The 14,873-nt window shown below is 48.9% G+C and overlaps 6 protein-coding genes across 6 annotated transcripts; 2 read left to right on the plus strand and 4 right to left on the minus strand.

The window, feature by feature from the left end:
* Nucleotides 1-669: 669 nt before the first annotated feature.
* On the plus strand, nucleotides 670-1,887 carry BP5553_09672 (uncharacterized protein; the record flags this gene model as incomplete). Its single annotated transcript, XM_032018295.1, has 1 exon — nucleotides 670-1,887. The coding sequence occupies one exon, from the start codon at nucleotides 670-672 to the stop codon at nucleotides 1,885-1,887; it is 1,218 nt and encodes a 405-aa protein (XP_031865594.1).
* Nucleotides 1,888-2,228: 341 nt separating this feature from the next.
* Nucleotides 2,229-3,028, minus strand: BP5553_09673 (uncharacterized protein; the record flags this gene model as incomplete). Its single annotated transcript, XM_032018296.1, has 2 exons — nucleotides 2,229-2,590; nucleotides 2,683-3,028. 2 exons carry the CDS (start codon nucleotides 3,026-3,028, stop codon nucleotides 2,229-2,231), a joined length of 708 nt encoding a protein of 235 aa, XP_031865595.1.
* A 1,596-nt stretch (nucleotides 3,029-4,624) lies between these two features.
* Nucleotides 4,625-6,098, minus strand: BP5553_09674 (uncharacterized protein; the record flags this gene model as incomplete). The annotated part of the gene is made up of 6 exons (XM_032018297.1): nucleotides 4,625-5,126; nucleotides 5,186-5,568; nucleotides 5,620-5,721; nucleotides 5,777-5,796; nucleotides 5,877-5,910; nucleotides 5,979-6,098. 6 exons carry the CDS (start codon nucleotides 6,096-6,098, stop codon nucleotides 4,625-4,627), a joined length of 1,161 nt encoding a protein of 386 aa, XP_031865596.1.
* A 1,336-nt stretch (nucleotides 6,099-7,434) lies between these two features.
* Nucleotides 7,435-8,844, plus strand: BP5553_09675 (Uncharacterized protein; the record flags this gene model as incomplete). The annotated part of the gene is made up of 1 exon (XM_032018298.1): nucleotides 7,435-8,844. The coding sequence occupies one exon, from the start codon at nucleotides 7,435-7,437 to the stop codon at nucleotides 8,842-8,844; it is 1,410 nt and encodes a 469-aa protein (XP_031865597.1).
* A 911-nt stretch (nucleotides 8,845-9,755) lies between these two features.
* On the minus strand, nucleotides 9,756-10,827 carry BP5553_09676 (Uncharacterized protein; the record flags this gene model as incomplete). Its single annotated transcript, XM_032018299.1, has 3 exons — nucleotides 9,756-10,064; nucleotides 10,128-10,611; nucleotides 10,721-10,827. The coding sequence occupies 3 exons, from the start codon at nucleotides 10,825-10,827 to the stop codon at nucleotides 9,756-9,758; spliced, it is 900 nt and encodes a 299-aa protein (XP_031865598.1).
* A 1,166-nt stretch (nucleotides 10,828-11,993) lies between these two features.
* On the minus strand, nucleotides 11,994-13,412 carry BP5553_09677 (uncharacterized protein; the record flags this gene model as incomplete). The annotated part of the gene is made up of 4 exons (XM_032018300.1): nucleotides 11,994-12,320; nucleotides 12,376-12,612; nucleotides 12,665-12,968; nucleotides 13,174-13,412. The coding sequence occupies 4 exons, from the start codon at nucleotides 13,410-13,412 to the stop codon at nucleotides 11,994-11,996; spliced, it is 1,107 nt and encodes a 368-aa protein (XP_031865599.1).
* Between the last annotated feature and the right edge of the window lie 1,461 nt (nucleotides 13,413-14,873).

Raw genomic sequence — 14,873 nt, forward strand, 5'->3', positions numbered from 1 at the left:
CCCCAGCCCCAGCCCCATCCCCATTCCCATCCCCCACACCTTCCGCTGGCGAAGGAGTAGTTTCCGGGTGCGAAGAGCAACAAAATACAACGTCAACAAAGGACAAAGGCCCGCTGGTGGTGGCGACCGAGGACTGCGATGTGCAACAGAAGCCCGAACAGGAACAGGAGCAGGAGCAGTATCAACGTGGCTGATGGATCTGTGGCTGGGAGACTAGTAGTATTAACCTAAACTCTGCTCTGCTCTGGTCCCCTTCCCTCGAGTCTCGAGTCTTGACTCTTGACAGCATGGAAAACACTCGAGAACTCGCTGTGTACCTAGGTACCTAGAGGTTTACCAGCTTTTCATATTCATTCCTTAAATCTTCCGTCGGCAAGCATGCGATATCTTCTCCTGTCATGCTGAGATCGGGACTGGTGATGCGAAACGCTTTCTGGGGTAGATTCGTCCCCTAAATGCTGTGGCGGGAATCTGACAAGAAGCTTGGTCTTATCGGTGAGGTTTAAGTGCATCGCATCGCATCATGGATGGAGGATGACGAGCCTCGTGCTGCTGGTGGAAAGCGCACGATAAAAACGAATTGTATCCAGATGGATGGATGGTTTTATTGGGGATCGCATAGACCCTCTCGTGTGTGTCTGGCAACGCAAACATGGCGAGAATCTGAATATGTGCAATGACCTCACTCCGCGCCACATCAAATACTGGCCAAACACAACCCTCTGGGCCCAACACATCCAATCGATTCATGCCACCAGCTATCAGCCATCACAAAACCCTCGAGCAAGACCCTTAAAGGCAAAATGGATTCCACTTCCATTTCCAGTTCCCCAATTACCAAGACGACCTTATACCCTCCCAAGCGTCGTTGTTTATGCTTTACCCGACATAAACATTCAACTCCAAGAAATCAACAGAGCATTAAATAGCGTCATGGCGGATCCCTTCATCGGAATAGGCCTCAACCTGGCCGATACACTCATCGACAAGCACTTCGATAAAATCCCCGACAAACTCATGCCATTCAAAACCGACAAGCCGAAATCTCCAACAGAGAGTCCAGATGCCCGTCGTTCAAAAACAGGCAGGTCGACCCATCCACCAACCTCAAACTGGGATTTAGATATAGAAGACAAACCGGGTTCCGCAAGAGATACCCCCCCACGCTCCGGATATGCTTCGCCTCATCATCAACCTTCTCCGTATGGGATACCTCCACAATATAGTGGACAACCGTCACGTCAAAGACCGAGATACACTCCTCAACATGAACAGCACCGCTATTTGCCTTCACCACCCCAGCAATTCCAAGACCGAGGCCGGGATCGTTATCCATACGGCCATAATCAGAGCCCCTATCCGCGCAGACCAAACCCCGCCCTCCACCGGAGCAGCTCCTACGAAGTCCCACGCAGTCGAAATCTAGGTCGTCATAGCGACAAGTCTCCAACAAGCTCCTATCGCACCCACAGGCCAAAAGTCCTTTCCCGACGTAGCAATTCCTACCATGGTCGAGACCGCCTCGACCGTGTTGCAGAGGAGCACTCTAAGCGCGACAACCCTCCCAGGCGCGATAGGTCCCTTACCTCTTCAACAAGCCGAACCCATCGACACACGTCCAAAGATGGAGATGATAAAACACATGGTGAATATTTCACAAGCAGCAAAGCAGGTCTAGCTGGCAGTGCTTTGGGGGCCGCTTTGGGAGGCTGGGCTGTGCATAAGGCGCAGGGCCATGTCCAAAAGAATAAAAATACTGGAGAGGGGGATAGCAAAATGCCGGCGCTTTTAGGTGCTGCAGTCGGCGGATTGGCTGCGAATGCTGTTGTTGAACACTTAGAGCAGGGCACTGGAAGATTGGAAATTAAAGATGTACGTAATATCTAGGCGGGACAGTGCCGGATGTATGACTACTGGAGAGGAAGATGGAGTATTCAAATTTATGGGGCGGATCTGCGATGATATATGAGGGATGAGATACAAAGTACGAGATATGCCGTTCAAGAGCAGCTATGAGGCCATGAAATTACAAGAATTTATGAGGATTGGCATTTTTTGCACTAAGTGACCCCTAAGCCTTGAAATAGCTAGACAGATAATGAGACTCTTTGTCCACCTGCCCGATACCCTGCATTATATCAATATGCAACTCTTTTCCCTGCGCGAATTTATATTTCCGTTCTCAAGCTTATCCTCCACAGCCCCGGTCACCTCTCAAGTCTGAAGAGCTACACTTTCCCCATTCCATCTCCATCCCCTGCTACTTTACCCACGCGATCCTCAAACCCCTCCTCCAACCTCCAACCTTCTATATTCCTTTCCCCATCCTCAGTTTCCAACATATTCGTCAGCTCTTCCTGCGGCAAACTCTTCCCATCATATTCATGAAGCGCCAAATACATCGGGACCACCATCTGGGGATCTAAGAACTTCCCCGTAACCGATTCTTTTAATTTATATCTTCGAGTCCTAATATGCCCTGGGCAGTTGGCGAGGATCTGGTGCTGCTCATCATTATACGGGGCAGCGGCCTCGTTGTCTGCGCCTGGCGCGGAGCTATATGCTACTGAAATGAGAAGGCTGCCTAACTCTATATTGTTGATTTTATTAGCAGAGGTCAAGCCGGGAAACGGTCACCAAACTAGAAAAGGAGGTAACAGTTAGCAATTTCAGGGAACATACCGCTGGACCCGCCCTCTTTCCCAAACCCTTCCAACTCCTCATAATATCGAGTATCAAACTCCGCAACCTCAAAAGCCCCCCTACCACCGAAATACTTCTCGCTCCTTACTGAAATCTTCATATACTCCTCGCTACCCAGGAAATCCAAATCTTTCACAGGGTACAGAGCGAGATAGGGACGCAGGGCCGAAGGATCGATGGCCTTGTAGCGGTATGCGGAGGTGATACCCTTGGAAGCGAAGATATCAGGGATGTGCTCTTGTGTATACCATGTATCGAATGCAGAGGGCGTGAGAGTGGGGGAGGTAACTCGGGAGTTTACGTAGAGGAGGCCTGGGGTGGGCATTCTGGGGAAGGACGAGGGGTGATCGGCTTGATGGAATCAGTTGGCGGATGGGCTGGGTTTGTGAGGGAGATGGTAATTTTACTGATTTAGGATTTATTTGAATTTGAATTTGGATTGAAAATAGGCTTGAGATACGTTTTCAACCGTCATACTGTTCAAAAATGAAGTTATTCCTCAAGTTCATCCTCGTGGTGCTCGTTCGATAAGCCGGACCTCCTGTGGCGGATTGCGATAAGCAAGATAAGAATATGCGGGGTATGGCGGGGTAGCTTTGCGAATATAACCACGGGGAGAATTTTATTTGGTATGTATATAATATGGCAATGAAACAGAAGGTAAATATTTACCTTCTGAATGATATGTTAAATAAGATTAAAGGGGGATATGCGATCAGAATTATTACTGGAGTGGTGAGGAATATTGGGGTGGAAACTCGGCTATTTCTGCTCAAAAAGGGGGGCTTGCTAGATAGCACCAGCCCCAATCCCTAATGCCCGCTGCTATAGCGATTTTCCTTTTCGGCGGAAACAAATGGATGCCACCTCCACTAGTGATTTACTAATTTGTACTTGAAGTGTATTTAAATCGTAGCTGACCATAAATGCAAACTACCAACCAACAGACGCCTCTAGTATCGTCATCTACCTAGGTAGGTTAACGAGACCTGCGAGTGGGGTAGACCGTACTCGGCCCCGGAATCAAGATAGCGACGAAGTGCCTGGATGGAGCCGCTAAAATCCTCAATCAAGCCGAATCTTACTCTTGGCATTTCAACAGTTGCAAATCCTGTTTAGGACTTGTTTTGGTGGGCAACTATTCCGAGTCTACAACGATCCAGATTCGAGCAGGTCAAGGGTTTTGGGGTCTATGCAGGGTGGTTCCGCGCCGCCACGGAAGGATTCAAAGTCTCTACCTACACCAGCCAGCATCCTATATCCATGAAAAGTGTGCAACTGCCGCGCCGCAAACGAAACCAGAACAGCTGTTGCACGTTATATATCTAATTTGAGGCATCCCAGGAGCCACTTTGTTTTGCATAGGAGGATTCGAAGAAAATTACCACTTTCCGCAGGTTTCAGACAAGGCCACGTTGGGGTGGATTCATGGAGCGATATATTACTGGTTGAGACCCGGCCATTAAATTTGGGGGCTTGTTGGTGCTGTGTGGCGGGGTTAATATAATAGTCTCTCGAATCTACAAACTAGATAACTTATTTCATTAATTCTTGAAAAGTTGAAAGATTTATAAACTGCGGTGGCACAGATCTGGGTGCATGCTTTGAGGGTGCACATCTTTCAATTAACCCATGTAAGTGGTTCAGCTTTTGAAGGCTCCCAAAGCCGGAATCCCACACATTTTGTGCAACGTGCCAGGCCTGGACATGAAGAGTTGTTTTGAATTTCGGGCCGTAGTTACCACCGGTTATAAGATGGAAAAATTTGACCACGCCATAGCCTCTGAGTTTTGCATGGCACATAGGCCATTTTCACTTCAAATCGTTAATCATCTTGGGAAGTAGGAATATATAATACCCAGAGGCTGCCTCGCTGGGCACCTGATAAATAATAATACACAACGCCAAGAACTCTCCGAATTTATAGTCTTGAAACTGTAACCTTATGTTCATGAGTTCCATCCCATGGCCTGTCTTGGTGGTTTAAACCAAATATTCTGGCGGTAGAAACCTCGGGCTGCTGCTGTGACTCGGTTTTAACATGAACGGTCCGTAGTATTTGTGTCCCCCGAGGTATGATAGGTACTTCAATTTCTCTCGTGGCTGTTGTATTATGTTTTCTCAACGACGGATTTTCGTAATTATCGACCAAGCGATCAAAGCCATCTAGTCGAGCCTTGTCGTGAGGAGATTGTCGACCTCCTCCTCCGTGGCTACTAGCCGTCGTGCCAACACGAGAGAAGATGGATCCTGCGGTAACTGTCTTGAAGAGTTCGGGGATGGTGGGTAGGCAGATAACAACGATACCAAGGCCGAGTTCGGGGAACACGAAAGATCCCATCAAACTGACGTACCAGGTAACATCGTCGTTGTCGGCGAGCTTGACTGAGTAGTAGAGTCGCATAATTGCAGAGATGCATGCCCTATATGATATATGATATATTAGTTTTAGAATAGTATAAATCTATATCCTTTTACTTACAGCAACGCTACTAAAAATATGAAGGAGACACCGAGTCGCTTCTTAAAGCTCATTTGGAATTTCCAGATAAGCGGCTGTGGCAGGAGGAAGATGGCAAAATCCGAAGCCGAACTGAATGCAGCGGAGATGGTATTGAGGGTTGGATAATCCAGGCAGGTGCCGATAATCAAAGGGTTCCATGCTTTTGCTATTGGCCTACAAGAGAATATTTCCAGGAAGAGACAGACGGTATAAAAGGTAAAGTTCAAGAAGATTAACGCATTACAGGTCCAGAAGAACAAGCCCCTCTGTTTCGAGGAGAAGATGCGGATGTACTGTAGTAAAATAGACAGCTTGATGATAAAACAGATGGCTCCATATATCATGGTGCCAATATGAATGTGCTAACATAAAGTCAACAGGTACCTCGGGTCTTAGCACTATATAATACTTACATACATCCAGTGCTTCATATCTTTAAATTTGACATCCCACTGGTGCCTACCAACTGGGTATCCGCACATGATCGCTATGGCAACGTATGCGACGTAAAGGGCCTACGAAAATAAGCCAACTGGTACAAGCGATGCAACTATTGGAAAGGGTACACACCCAAGCCAGAATAGCAAGGTCTATCAGATATTAGTAAATATTTAGATCATATTCTTTAGACCGCAGTAAAAAATACAGCTACGAGAATAATCATACTTACAATCTTCTGGCCCCCGTTTCCGAATAATTTGGAGCTTTGTATATACATGCATCATAATCGCCGAGTTGGAAGGATCAAAAATATAATTTCGTCCACAAGTACCGCAGTTCCGAAGGCATAAGGGTTATCGAAGTTAGGTTCAACACCTAGTGGGGGAGATAGAGCAGGTCCCTCCAGAAGAACCTGCAACTGGGCGGGCGTCAAGCCAGTAGGCACGGCCATATTGGTGCTAGGATATGAACAGTAAAGCAATTAAGTATACTGAAAGATACCAAAGAAGCCCTTTTCCAAAGACTTAGAGGCTAAGTCTTGGTTTGGGGGAATAGTATGTAATCAACTGCGGAACTGCCACGAGCCGCTCATGGTGGGTAGAAACCTTGGGCAGAAATTCTTGAAGTAAAGTAAGAACGGGCAAAAAAAATGGACCTGCAGCAAGCGATATGGTAATTCGAGCTTCTCATGATGGATGCTGAAATGCGGTGCCTGAGCTGGGGCTACCAATATGAGTGCTGTAGGATAAGCAATATGAGAACGTAGTAGATAGTGTTAGCATTGGCGCACCCAGGCTAGGCAACATCATGATGAGAGAACGCTAATGGTTCGTGGTTCATGTTTTGCTCTTGGTTTTATCTGATTGTTTGACTCAAGATAATCAAATCCAAACTCAAAATCCAACTATTGAAGATAAAATCGAATTTGCGGCGGGCAAACAAACTTTATGATCAGAGAGTTGCTTTATTGTTGAGTATGCAACTCTAGATCGAAAAACAATTGACCTACCTAACCGGCGGGTATACTACCGTGACTGCATATTCCTTCAATCCATCTGATTTCAAGTTTCCTAGACTGGCAAGTGGCTTGAATCCTTCCCCTCGGAACGGGCTCCGGATCATCTAGGTACATGAACATATTGGAGTTTCACCGGTTTGTGGAGTGTTCATGGGGCATTTTCGGTTGACACAGCCCTCGGACACCGTGGCAAACGTGGTGGCAAGGGGCTGACGGAATGATATACATACATTAATTAACCACAGCCCTACAACGGGAGCTAATGTGCAAAGATAAACGTTGATTCCCTAGATGGGTAGGGCAAGGGAGTCCGGAAAAAGCTTACGTGCCTCTGGCGGAGGACTTCTCAGCCCTTATATGACTTGCTTCGCACCACAAAAGGATGTGCCGTAGCTGCGCATCTCGTAAAGGCATGACACCGGGTACTGTAGAGGGCTATTCTTTTTTGTTGTCTATTTTCCGGCCCCTTTACTTCGCAATGCGCAAGGCGATAATTATAAACAGGGTGCCCGAAGAGAGTAGCTTCTCGCCGGTTTGGTAGTTCTTGGTGCGGCAAGATGAGTTCGTTTGGTGTAGAGCCAACCGAAGCCAAGCGCACCATGCAAAAGCCGCGAGCGTTTTATGTCTAACTACTACAAACAACGACCTGCCAACTACTTACCTACAACTCTCCACGCGGTGACTGACGCTGCTCTGCCTCAATCTCTCATTTAATAAGGTGCAATCGAGATATACTCGAGTAGTGTTTAAACACTCCCAACTACCCAACATGCATGAACCAGCTATGGTCAAGGACCTAGACGGTTATCTAGATGTTCTCGCACAATTGCCATTACTCAATATATATACTCAGATATCATTATGCTTTTTAGTGCCTGATGCTTCCTCACATGCTGCAATCATCGAGACGTTGACGAGTGGCCTCGAACGACTGTCTGCTAGCTTTCCATGGCTAGCAGGCCAGGTCGTCAATGAAGGTTCAGGTGAAGGCAATTCAGGCACCTTCAAGATCAAGACATTAGGGGAAGTTCCTCCTCTGGTCGTAAAAGACCTCAGACATGACCCGTCAATGCCAACAATGGACGCCCTCAGACAAGCCAACTTCCCCTTCAGAATGCTAGATGAAAACATCATCGCACCTCGCAATACTCTCCGGGGAAGTCCCAACGAATCCGCACCAGATCCTAAACCAGTCTTCCTCCTCCAAGCCAATTTCATTACCGGCGGCCTCTTGGTCACCTTCGTTGGCCAGCACAACGCCATGGACATGACTGGCCAAGGCCAGATTATCCATCTCTTCTCAAAAGCTTGCCGCAATGAACCATTTACAAGCGAAGAACTATCATCCGGCAACCTCGACCGCCGCAGTCTCATCCGATTACTTGACGACTCGTACAAACCAGGCTCCGAGCTAGCTCTTCAGATTGTGAAACCGGCTTCAGTTCATCCCATCTCCAACGATACCAGTAGCCAACCAGCAGCACCACCTCCCCCTCCAAAATGCACCTGGACCTACATCACATTCCCCCCTGACTCACTTGCCGCTTTAAAATCACTTGCCACCAAAACCATCACCCTTCCCTCAGGCTACATCTCCACCGACGACGCCCTCAGCGCCTTTATCTGGCAATCCGTCATCCGTGCCCGCCTCCCACGCCTAGGCCCCATAGCTGAATCAACACTCGCTCGCGCTATCAATGTACGGAGTTATTTTGGTGTTCCAGAGACGTACGCGGGACTTATGCAAAATATGACGTACCATACATCTACGCTTCAAAACCTGGCTGAAGAGCCGTTGGGAAGTGTTGCATCACAGCTTCGTTCCGCTTTAGACTCAAAAACATCAAACCTAGGTCACCACACCCGTTCTCTCGCAACCTTCCTCGACCGCACACCGGACAAAAGTACTATCTCCTTTGCAGCGACGCTTGACCTATCAGCGGACCTCATGCTCAGTTCGTGGGCGAAGTTAAACTGTTATGAGCTTGATTTCAACCTTGGATTGGGAAAACCCGAGTCTGTTCGTAGACCACAGTTTAACGCATTTGAGAGTTTGGTATATTTGATGCCTAAGGCGCTAGACGGCGAGATTGCTGTTGCGATTTGTTTGAGGGATGGAGATATGGCGAGATTAAGGGCAGATAAGGAGTTTTCAAAGTATGGGAAATATATCGAGTAATAAATAGCCTATGAGGATACTGAGAGGCGAAACAGGCTGTGGTAATGCATACTTGTGATGGCAATGACGGGGATTTTCTCAAATTCCAACTGCCGCTTATAATAGACGACTCTATATTACTCAAGGAATTAAGCTTAATAAGGAGCAGACAAGGTCTCTCTCAACCTGTATCGCGGTCAATGACCACGGCGTATGGCCAGCCATTGCAGACTTATCTCAAGGGCAACGATGTTATCAAGTTTCCGTTCGTCCGCCTCTTGCCCTCCTACATAGAGCCAGCCAAGCCTTAGATCGGCTATCAATATCGCCATTGTAATGACAGAGATAAGCTGTTATCAGCTATATAAGTTGCTGTCAGCGTGCATAAAATATGCCATCTCATCCAATATGCCATCTCAGTACTAGCTATAAATGTTATTAGTTATTAAATATAAAGATATTGAGAAGGCTATAGACACTTGGATGGCTGATCAAAAGCTCTCCAAGTCCTCAAAAGTGAACTTTTTCGGCGTTCTGCTTGAAACACTACTGTTTTTTTATCAGATATATAAGTTTAGAGAGGAATGGCTGGTATAGTCTCCTATAGCTAATGTATTAATCCTTGGTAAACCCCAGACTAACAAGGGAGGTGCACGGCTTTCTACAAAGCGCAATTCGAATAACAAAACAGAGTGAGGTGTTGTGAGGAACTAACTACCTCCGAATCGTATTCCCCATCCTTGCAAGTAGATGTATATCCTCATATTACACTATATAGACCATCTTCATCCGTAACCCATTCATTCGTAGTTACTAAAACCCAAACGCTTTGATGCTATATATACAATGCTATCGATGCCCCGTCAACAACAACCATACATCAACCCCGCCTGAAACATCATCATAAGTTCCCCATTCCTTTATATCACGCCTCACCACTTATCCCAATTATCCTCATCCTTCTTGGCTGCACCACCCATCAAGCCCGCAGACGAGCCGCCCTTCTTGACCGCACTCGTACCAATTGCACTTGGTTTGCTATTCCCCGCCTCCGCAAAACTATCCCAGAAATCCTTCTTGCTTTCATCAATAGGTGCCTGTCTGTATGCACCACCCGACGAACCATTACCTTCCACAAAGCGATTAAAGCCATCAGCTGCGTTCTTGGCGCCCGTTTGTGCGCCTCTAGCTACTTGCCCGGCGGTGACGCGTGCTTGGGCTGCTAAATCGGTTTCCGCAATCTATGGCTTCTTAGTTTCTAAACTTCCAAATGCGAATATGGCGAAGATCTGGGGGAGACGAACCTTTGCAGCAGTAGGCTGGATATATCCCTCATTAACCGTCTTCGCCGTCTTCCCCACCGTACTGGTAAACCATCCAAAGCCCTTCGTCAGCGCCGCGACAGGATCCTTCTGCAAATCGTCAAAGCCAGGTAACTTGGGGTCACCTCTCGCAGGTTCTGGCGGGGCGCTTCCGAAGCCACCGTACTTGCCTCCCTGGCTGGGCGGTAAATCATGCGGCCGGCTCGCATTTGCTGCTCCGAGGCCCGCAAAGTATTTATCGTCGACTTTGGCTTTGCCTCCGGGCCGGCTGGGGCTGTCTGTTCGTGATGAGCCGAGGGGGGTTTGGCTTCTGCTGTTGGTGGAGCTGTTCCCGAACGACATAGATGTGGCGGCTGGTTTGACGGAGGGGACGTATTCTTTGCCTTCTACTTTGGCTGATAGTCTTTCTTTCCATTCCTCGCCCACTTCGCCGGAATATCGTTCTGCAATCGTTGCGTCGTCCCAACTGTAATTCATCGCGCCGTCAGCATGCCATTCCATTCAGCTCCTTTCCACCCAAATTCGCCCCAGGCGTCCCAGTAAAATAGACGCGGAAGAGAAATAACCAAACTGACGTTATGCCCGCAAATTTATTCGCCTCAGCATCATCAAAGAAGTCCCTCCAAGGCCTATTCCCACCCAGGCGCATCCGCTCAATCTCCTGAGCCTTAAACGCATCCATCGTAATACTCCTCACAAAACTAATATGCACACCGAGCCCGCGATGCACGCCGGCGCAAGAAAGGCAGATAAATATTCCGAATTTAGGGGACGCCCATTGCGGGGAGGGCGCCCCGCAATCGCAGCAGCGGTCGTTGGACGAGGTTTTTTGGATCTCTAGGAGCTGGAGGATTGGGTCAGCGGAAGCGCATGAGTGCGTAAAGAAAGAATTGGAACACGAGAGACAGAGAGAACAGAACGCAAGGTCTCGAATCAAGGGGTGAATGGCAGACCTTCGACCTCGTGTCCGGATCCACCTCCCACATCGCTTTGGTGGCCATCTTGTGGCCGAGAAGAAGGGATTGACGCGGGCACAATGGCTCTGTTTGTACTATAATGCAGCAAATTAAGGGAGGGTAAATTGCTTAAAGCAGACGAAGAAGTCAAGGTGTTGTTGTGGGTGTTCCAAGATTTAGATGGGGCCAGGTTTTGGGCAGCGATTTACGAAGTATCCAAGTACCTCCACAAAAAGGAGGTTTGGGGGTTCCTGGTCTCGGAGACGTGCGCCCGTTGCCGTCGCCTCGAGGCAACCAGTCGCAAGGCTACGATTTAGTCTCGCCTTGTCGAGTCGCAATGTTCCAGGGGCATTAATTATATATTATTGTGGCTGTAGAAGTTGTCGATCGTCACGCATTACGGTCTCACAATAAGCTTTATAGAGCTGCCTCTTTATTAAAATTAAGATTTGCCATTTTTATCAATGATGCGTGGTATCCCTAATGAGTAACTTTTCCATTCCTTTGCCCTCCCGAGAGAACACGTCGAGAAATCTAGTGTACAGCCCTGAGAATGCCGAGAAATGGTAATAAAACATCGTTGTTTGAGAGAAGTCATCGAGAACTTTGAGCCCTATACCAGGAGAAAAGCACAGACGTTATGAACTGAGCTTGGGAGCACATTTCACCATTGCCCGACGCAATTCCACTTTCATAGAACACCCAGTTCCCCTAAAAGAAAGTCATAAGCAAGTTGGCCAGTTTCAGCGACGGATTAAGGGAGCCAATCCCCCAATCCGGAAGTGCATGCATAGCGCGAGGACAATGGTCCAAAAGCAACGTTAAAATAATGCATCTGTCATTGTCTGTGAAAGCTGCACCTCATCGCACAAAGTAATACAACTACTACCGCTTATGCAGCAGCAGTAGGAGTGGCCTCAGCAGTGCCATTGGCGTCCTCAACGGCAGCCTCGGCAGCGGGAGCATTAGCATCCTCGTCGGTCTTGTCTGGGCTGTCGATGGCGACCTTGACCGCAATCTCGCGGCCCTCAATCTCCTTTCCGTTCATCTCGTTAACAGCCTTCTGCTGCATTTCCTCAGATACAAGTGTGACGAAGCCGAAACCACGGCCCTTGCGGGGCTCATTTCGGGCTTGGAGCTTCTTGACCATGAAGCGAGGGATGGGGCGGAGAGCGATTTTGGCGGAGGATGGCTCATAAGCGGTGAAGAGTTCCTTGAGCTGTAGGGGCAAACGTGTTAGTTTAGAACATAGAGTAAAACTAGGATAATCTTACCTTCTCCTCAGAGAGATCATAAGGAAGGTTTGCGACCATGACCTTGGTCTTGGATGGAATGCCATCGGCAGGTGGGCCGCGCTCACGACGCTCGCGTGGCTGGCGGTTTGCCTGAGATTTGTTGTCCTTGTCATTCTTGTCTGCTTGCTCGGCACCTTCGCCGGCCTCCTTGTTCTCACCCTCGGTCAAGGGAAGAACGTCGGCGGCCGGAACTTCAGCGCCCTCTTCGCCCTTGGACTAAATAAAAGTAAGCAGGTGCATGTCGGAGTCAGAAAACATGCCAACTTACACCACGGGCAGCACGTCCGCCTCTGCCACCACGGCCGCGGCCACGTCCACGGCCTCGGCCGGATTGTCTGCGACGGCCACCTTCACCTCCAGAGACACCCTCTCCTCCGCTCGCAGCACCCTCACCCTTCTCACCAGCTGGCTCCGGCTTGCGAGCAAGTTGGACCGAGACCTTGCGGTCGAGGATCTCCTTGCCAGAAAGCTCAGCGATGGCACGCTCGGCTTCGCTTGGGGTCGAGAGGTCGACGAAAGCGTACCCGACGGGACGGTCTGTGCGTGGGTTCTTGGGGATGGAGGTAGACTCGCTAGAAAGATCAAAAGTTAGCACCCTGAAGCCTAGAGTTTGCTAACCAGCTCTATCAACATGCTTCCAGGCACAGATTGAGCTGTCTTCAAGTGGGGCGCAGAGTGGAGCGGTCGATATCCACAGCGCCCTGGTGGCCGCATGCCGTTGGAGCAACAGCCACCGGCGATAGAGACGGAGGGCAAAGATGGAGAGGAGCAGCTTACATGAGGTATCCCTTGAAGAAACTTGTCAACTCCCCCTCGGTGGTCGCGTAGGCGAGGTTCCCGATATAGAGTCTACGACCCTCTGCGGCGCTGGCTAACACAGCATCGTTATGGGCGGCGCTGGCAGCCTTGTCACCATTGGTATTGGTGTCGGCGGGCTTCTCAGAGAGGGTTGCGTTGCCAAGAGCGGCAGTAACGTCGTTGACGGCATCAGAAACTTTCTCCACGGCAGCAGACATGATTGATATGTTGGAGAGAGCGGGTTTGGCTGTGATAAGTTGAGGACGCGTGGATTGTCGACGTTTCGCTGAGTGTATTTGACTCTTGCGCAAATGGGGGAGAGTATAAGGGTAGCTTGGGGCCCTAGGGGTCTGGATTGATTGCTTGCGGGTGGGAAGTTGATGGACTTGATCGTATCTTGTTGTGATGTGAGTCGAGAGGAAGGGAGAAGGGAGAAGGAGAGCGAAGCTGCGCGTGCGAAATATATCAAATTCCGCTACGACAGGCAGGCGCACCCTTTTCGCCGCTAAGCGAGATGGCTCTTACGGGATGGGGGCTAGCGCGGCGGCGAGGCCAGACGGAGGCGAATTCGGGGGTTTAGGGGGGATTGTCTTCGAAGAGCTTCGATGGGACCAAGTGCCACATAGTGCAACAAGAGGTGCTACGGTGCTGCGATACTGCGAATTACCATGGAGTCTGGGTCAAGAGGAAAGGGGGGAAAGAGAAAAGGGGGAAATGGGGGACAAAGGAGATGAGGCTCGGGGGGCCAAGGCTTGGGTTGAATCAGCGCCCTTTGTTCCCTTGAATCAGTCTTCCACGGGAGGCAGTTGGACCGAGATTCATCTTTGGTTGTGTTTCTTCTTCTTCTTCGTCTGCTTCTGCTTCTTTCTGGGGGCCGTCGGACTATATGGTCTATGAACGCAGTTGTCGAGGAGGAAAGCCGCAGTGTTAAAGGCATCTTTACCCGCGTTGCATTGGCTTTGTTTCGAAACCTGACATGGCTGCGCTGGTTCACCTTGACGGGCATCGAGAGGCCATTCGCCGCGCAAGGCTGTGTCCGCCTTGTGCAGCTTGGATTTTTTTATTGACAATGACCCATAATTGCCTTCAGGGGCAACCAAGTATGCACCGACGAAGAATAGGGGCTGGGCTCGGCAAGGGGCAAAATTTTGCCTATACCAAGGGTAATATAATAGCAGAGCATAGCTAGACGATAATACGATTAATAACTAACGACACAGTCATACGATGTGCAGGTACCTAGGCACTGTATACTTCGTCCAGAGTACTCTAAGTCAGGTCTAATAATAATACCAGCCCTACGAAGTACTCTCGTACCATCATACGTACATGTACAGTACAAACACAAGGTATACATGTACATACATGTAGGTACCCGCAATAATAATAATCAAGAATAATACAATACAATACAAATTCACGGAAGCTATAGTAGCAGCCACCCCATCTCCGTGCTCGGCTAGGCTGGGATCCAGGTTACGAAGATGTGAAGCCGCCCGTCCAACTCCACTTTCTTATTATTAGCCTTATAGGCTCTTAGGACATACGTAGTTGAGCAAACGAAAAAAACCCCACAAAGACCTCGAAGACGAAACGAAACATAACGTAGCGGTTACGAATTCGCCGCTTTGCCCTAGTCTCGTGACCAGCGATTGGGTACAAGTAGATATCGGCGATAA

Source organism: Venustampulla echinocandica (genome assembly GCF_003357145.1).
Source record: "Venustampulla echinocandica strain BP 5553 chromosome Unknown scaffold_11, whole genome shotgun sequence".
In the NCBI taxonomy this organism is placed as follows: domain Eukaryota; kingdom Fungi; phylum Ascomycota; class Leotiomycetes; order Helotiales; family Pleuroascaceae; genus Venustampulla; species Venustampulla echinocandica.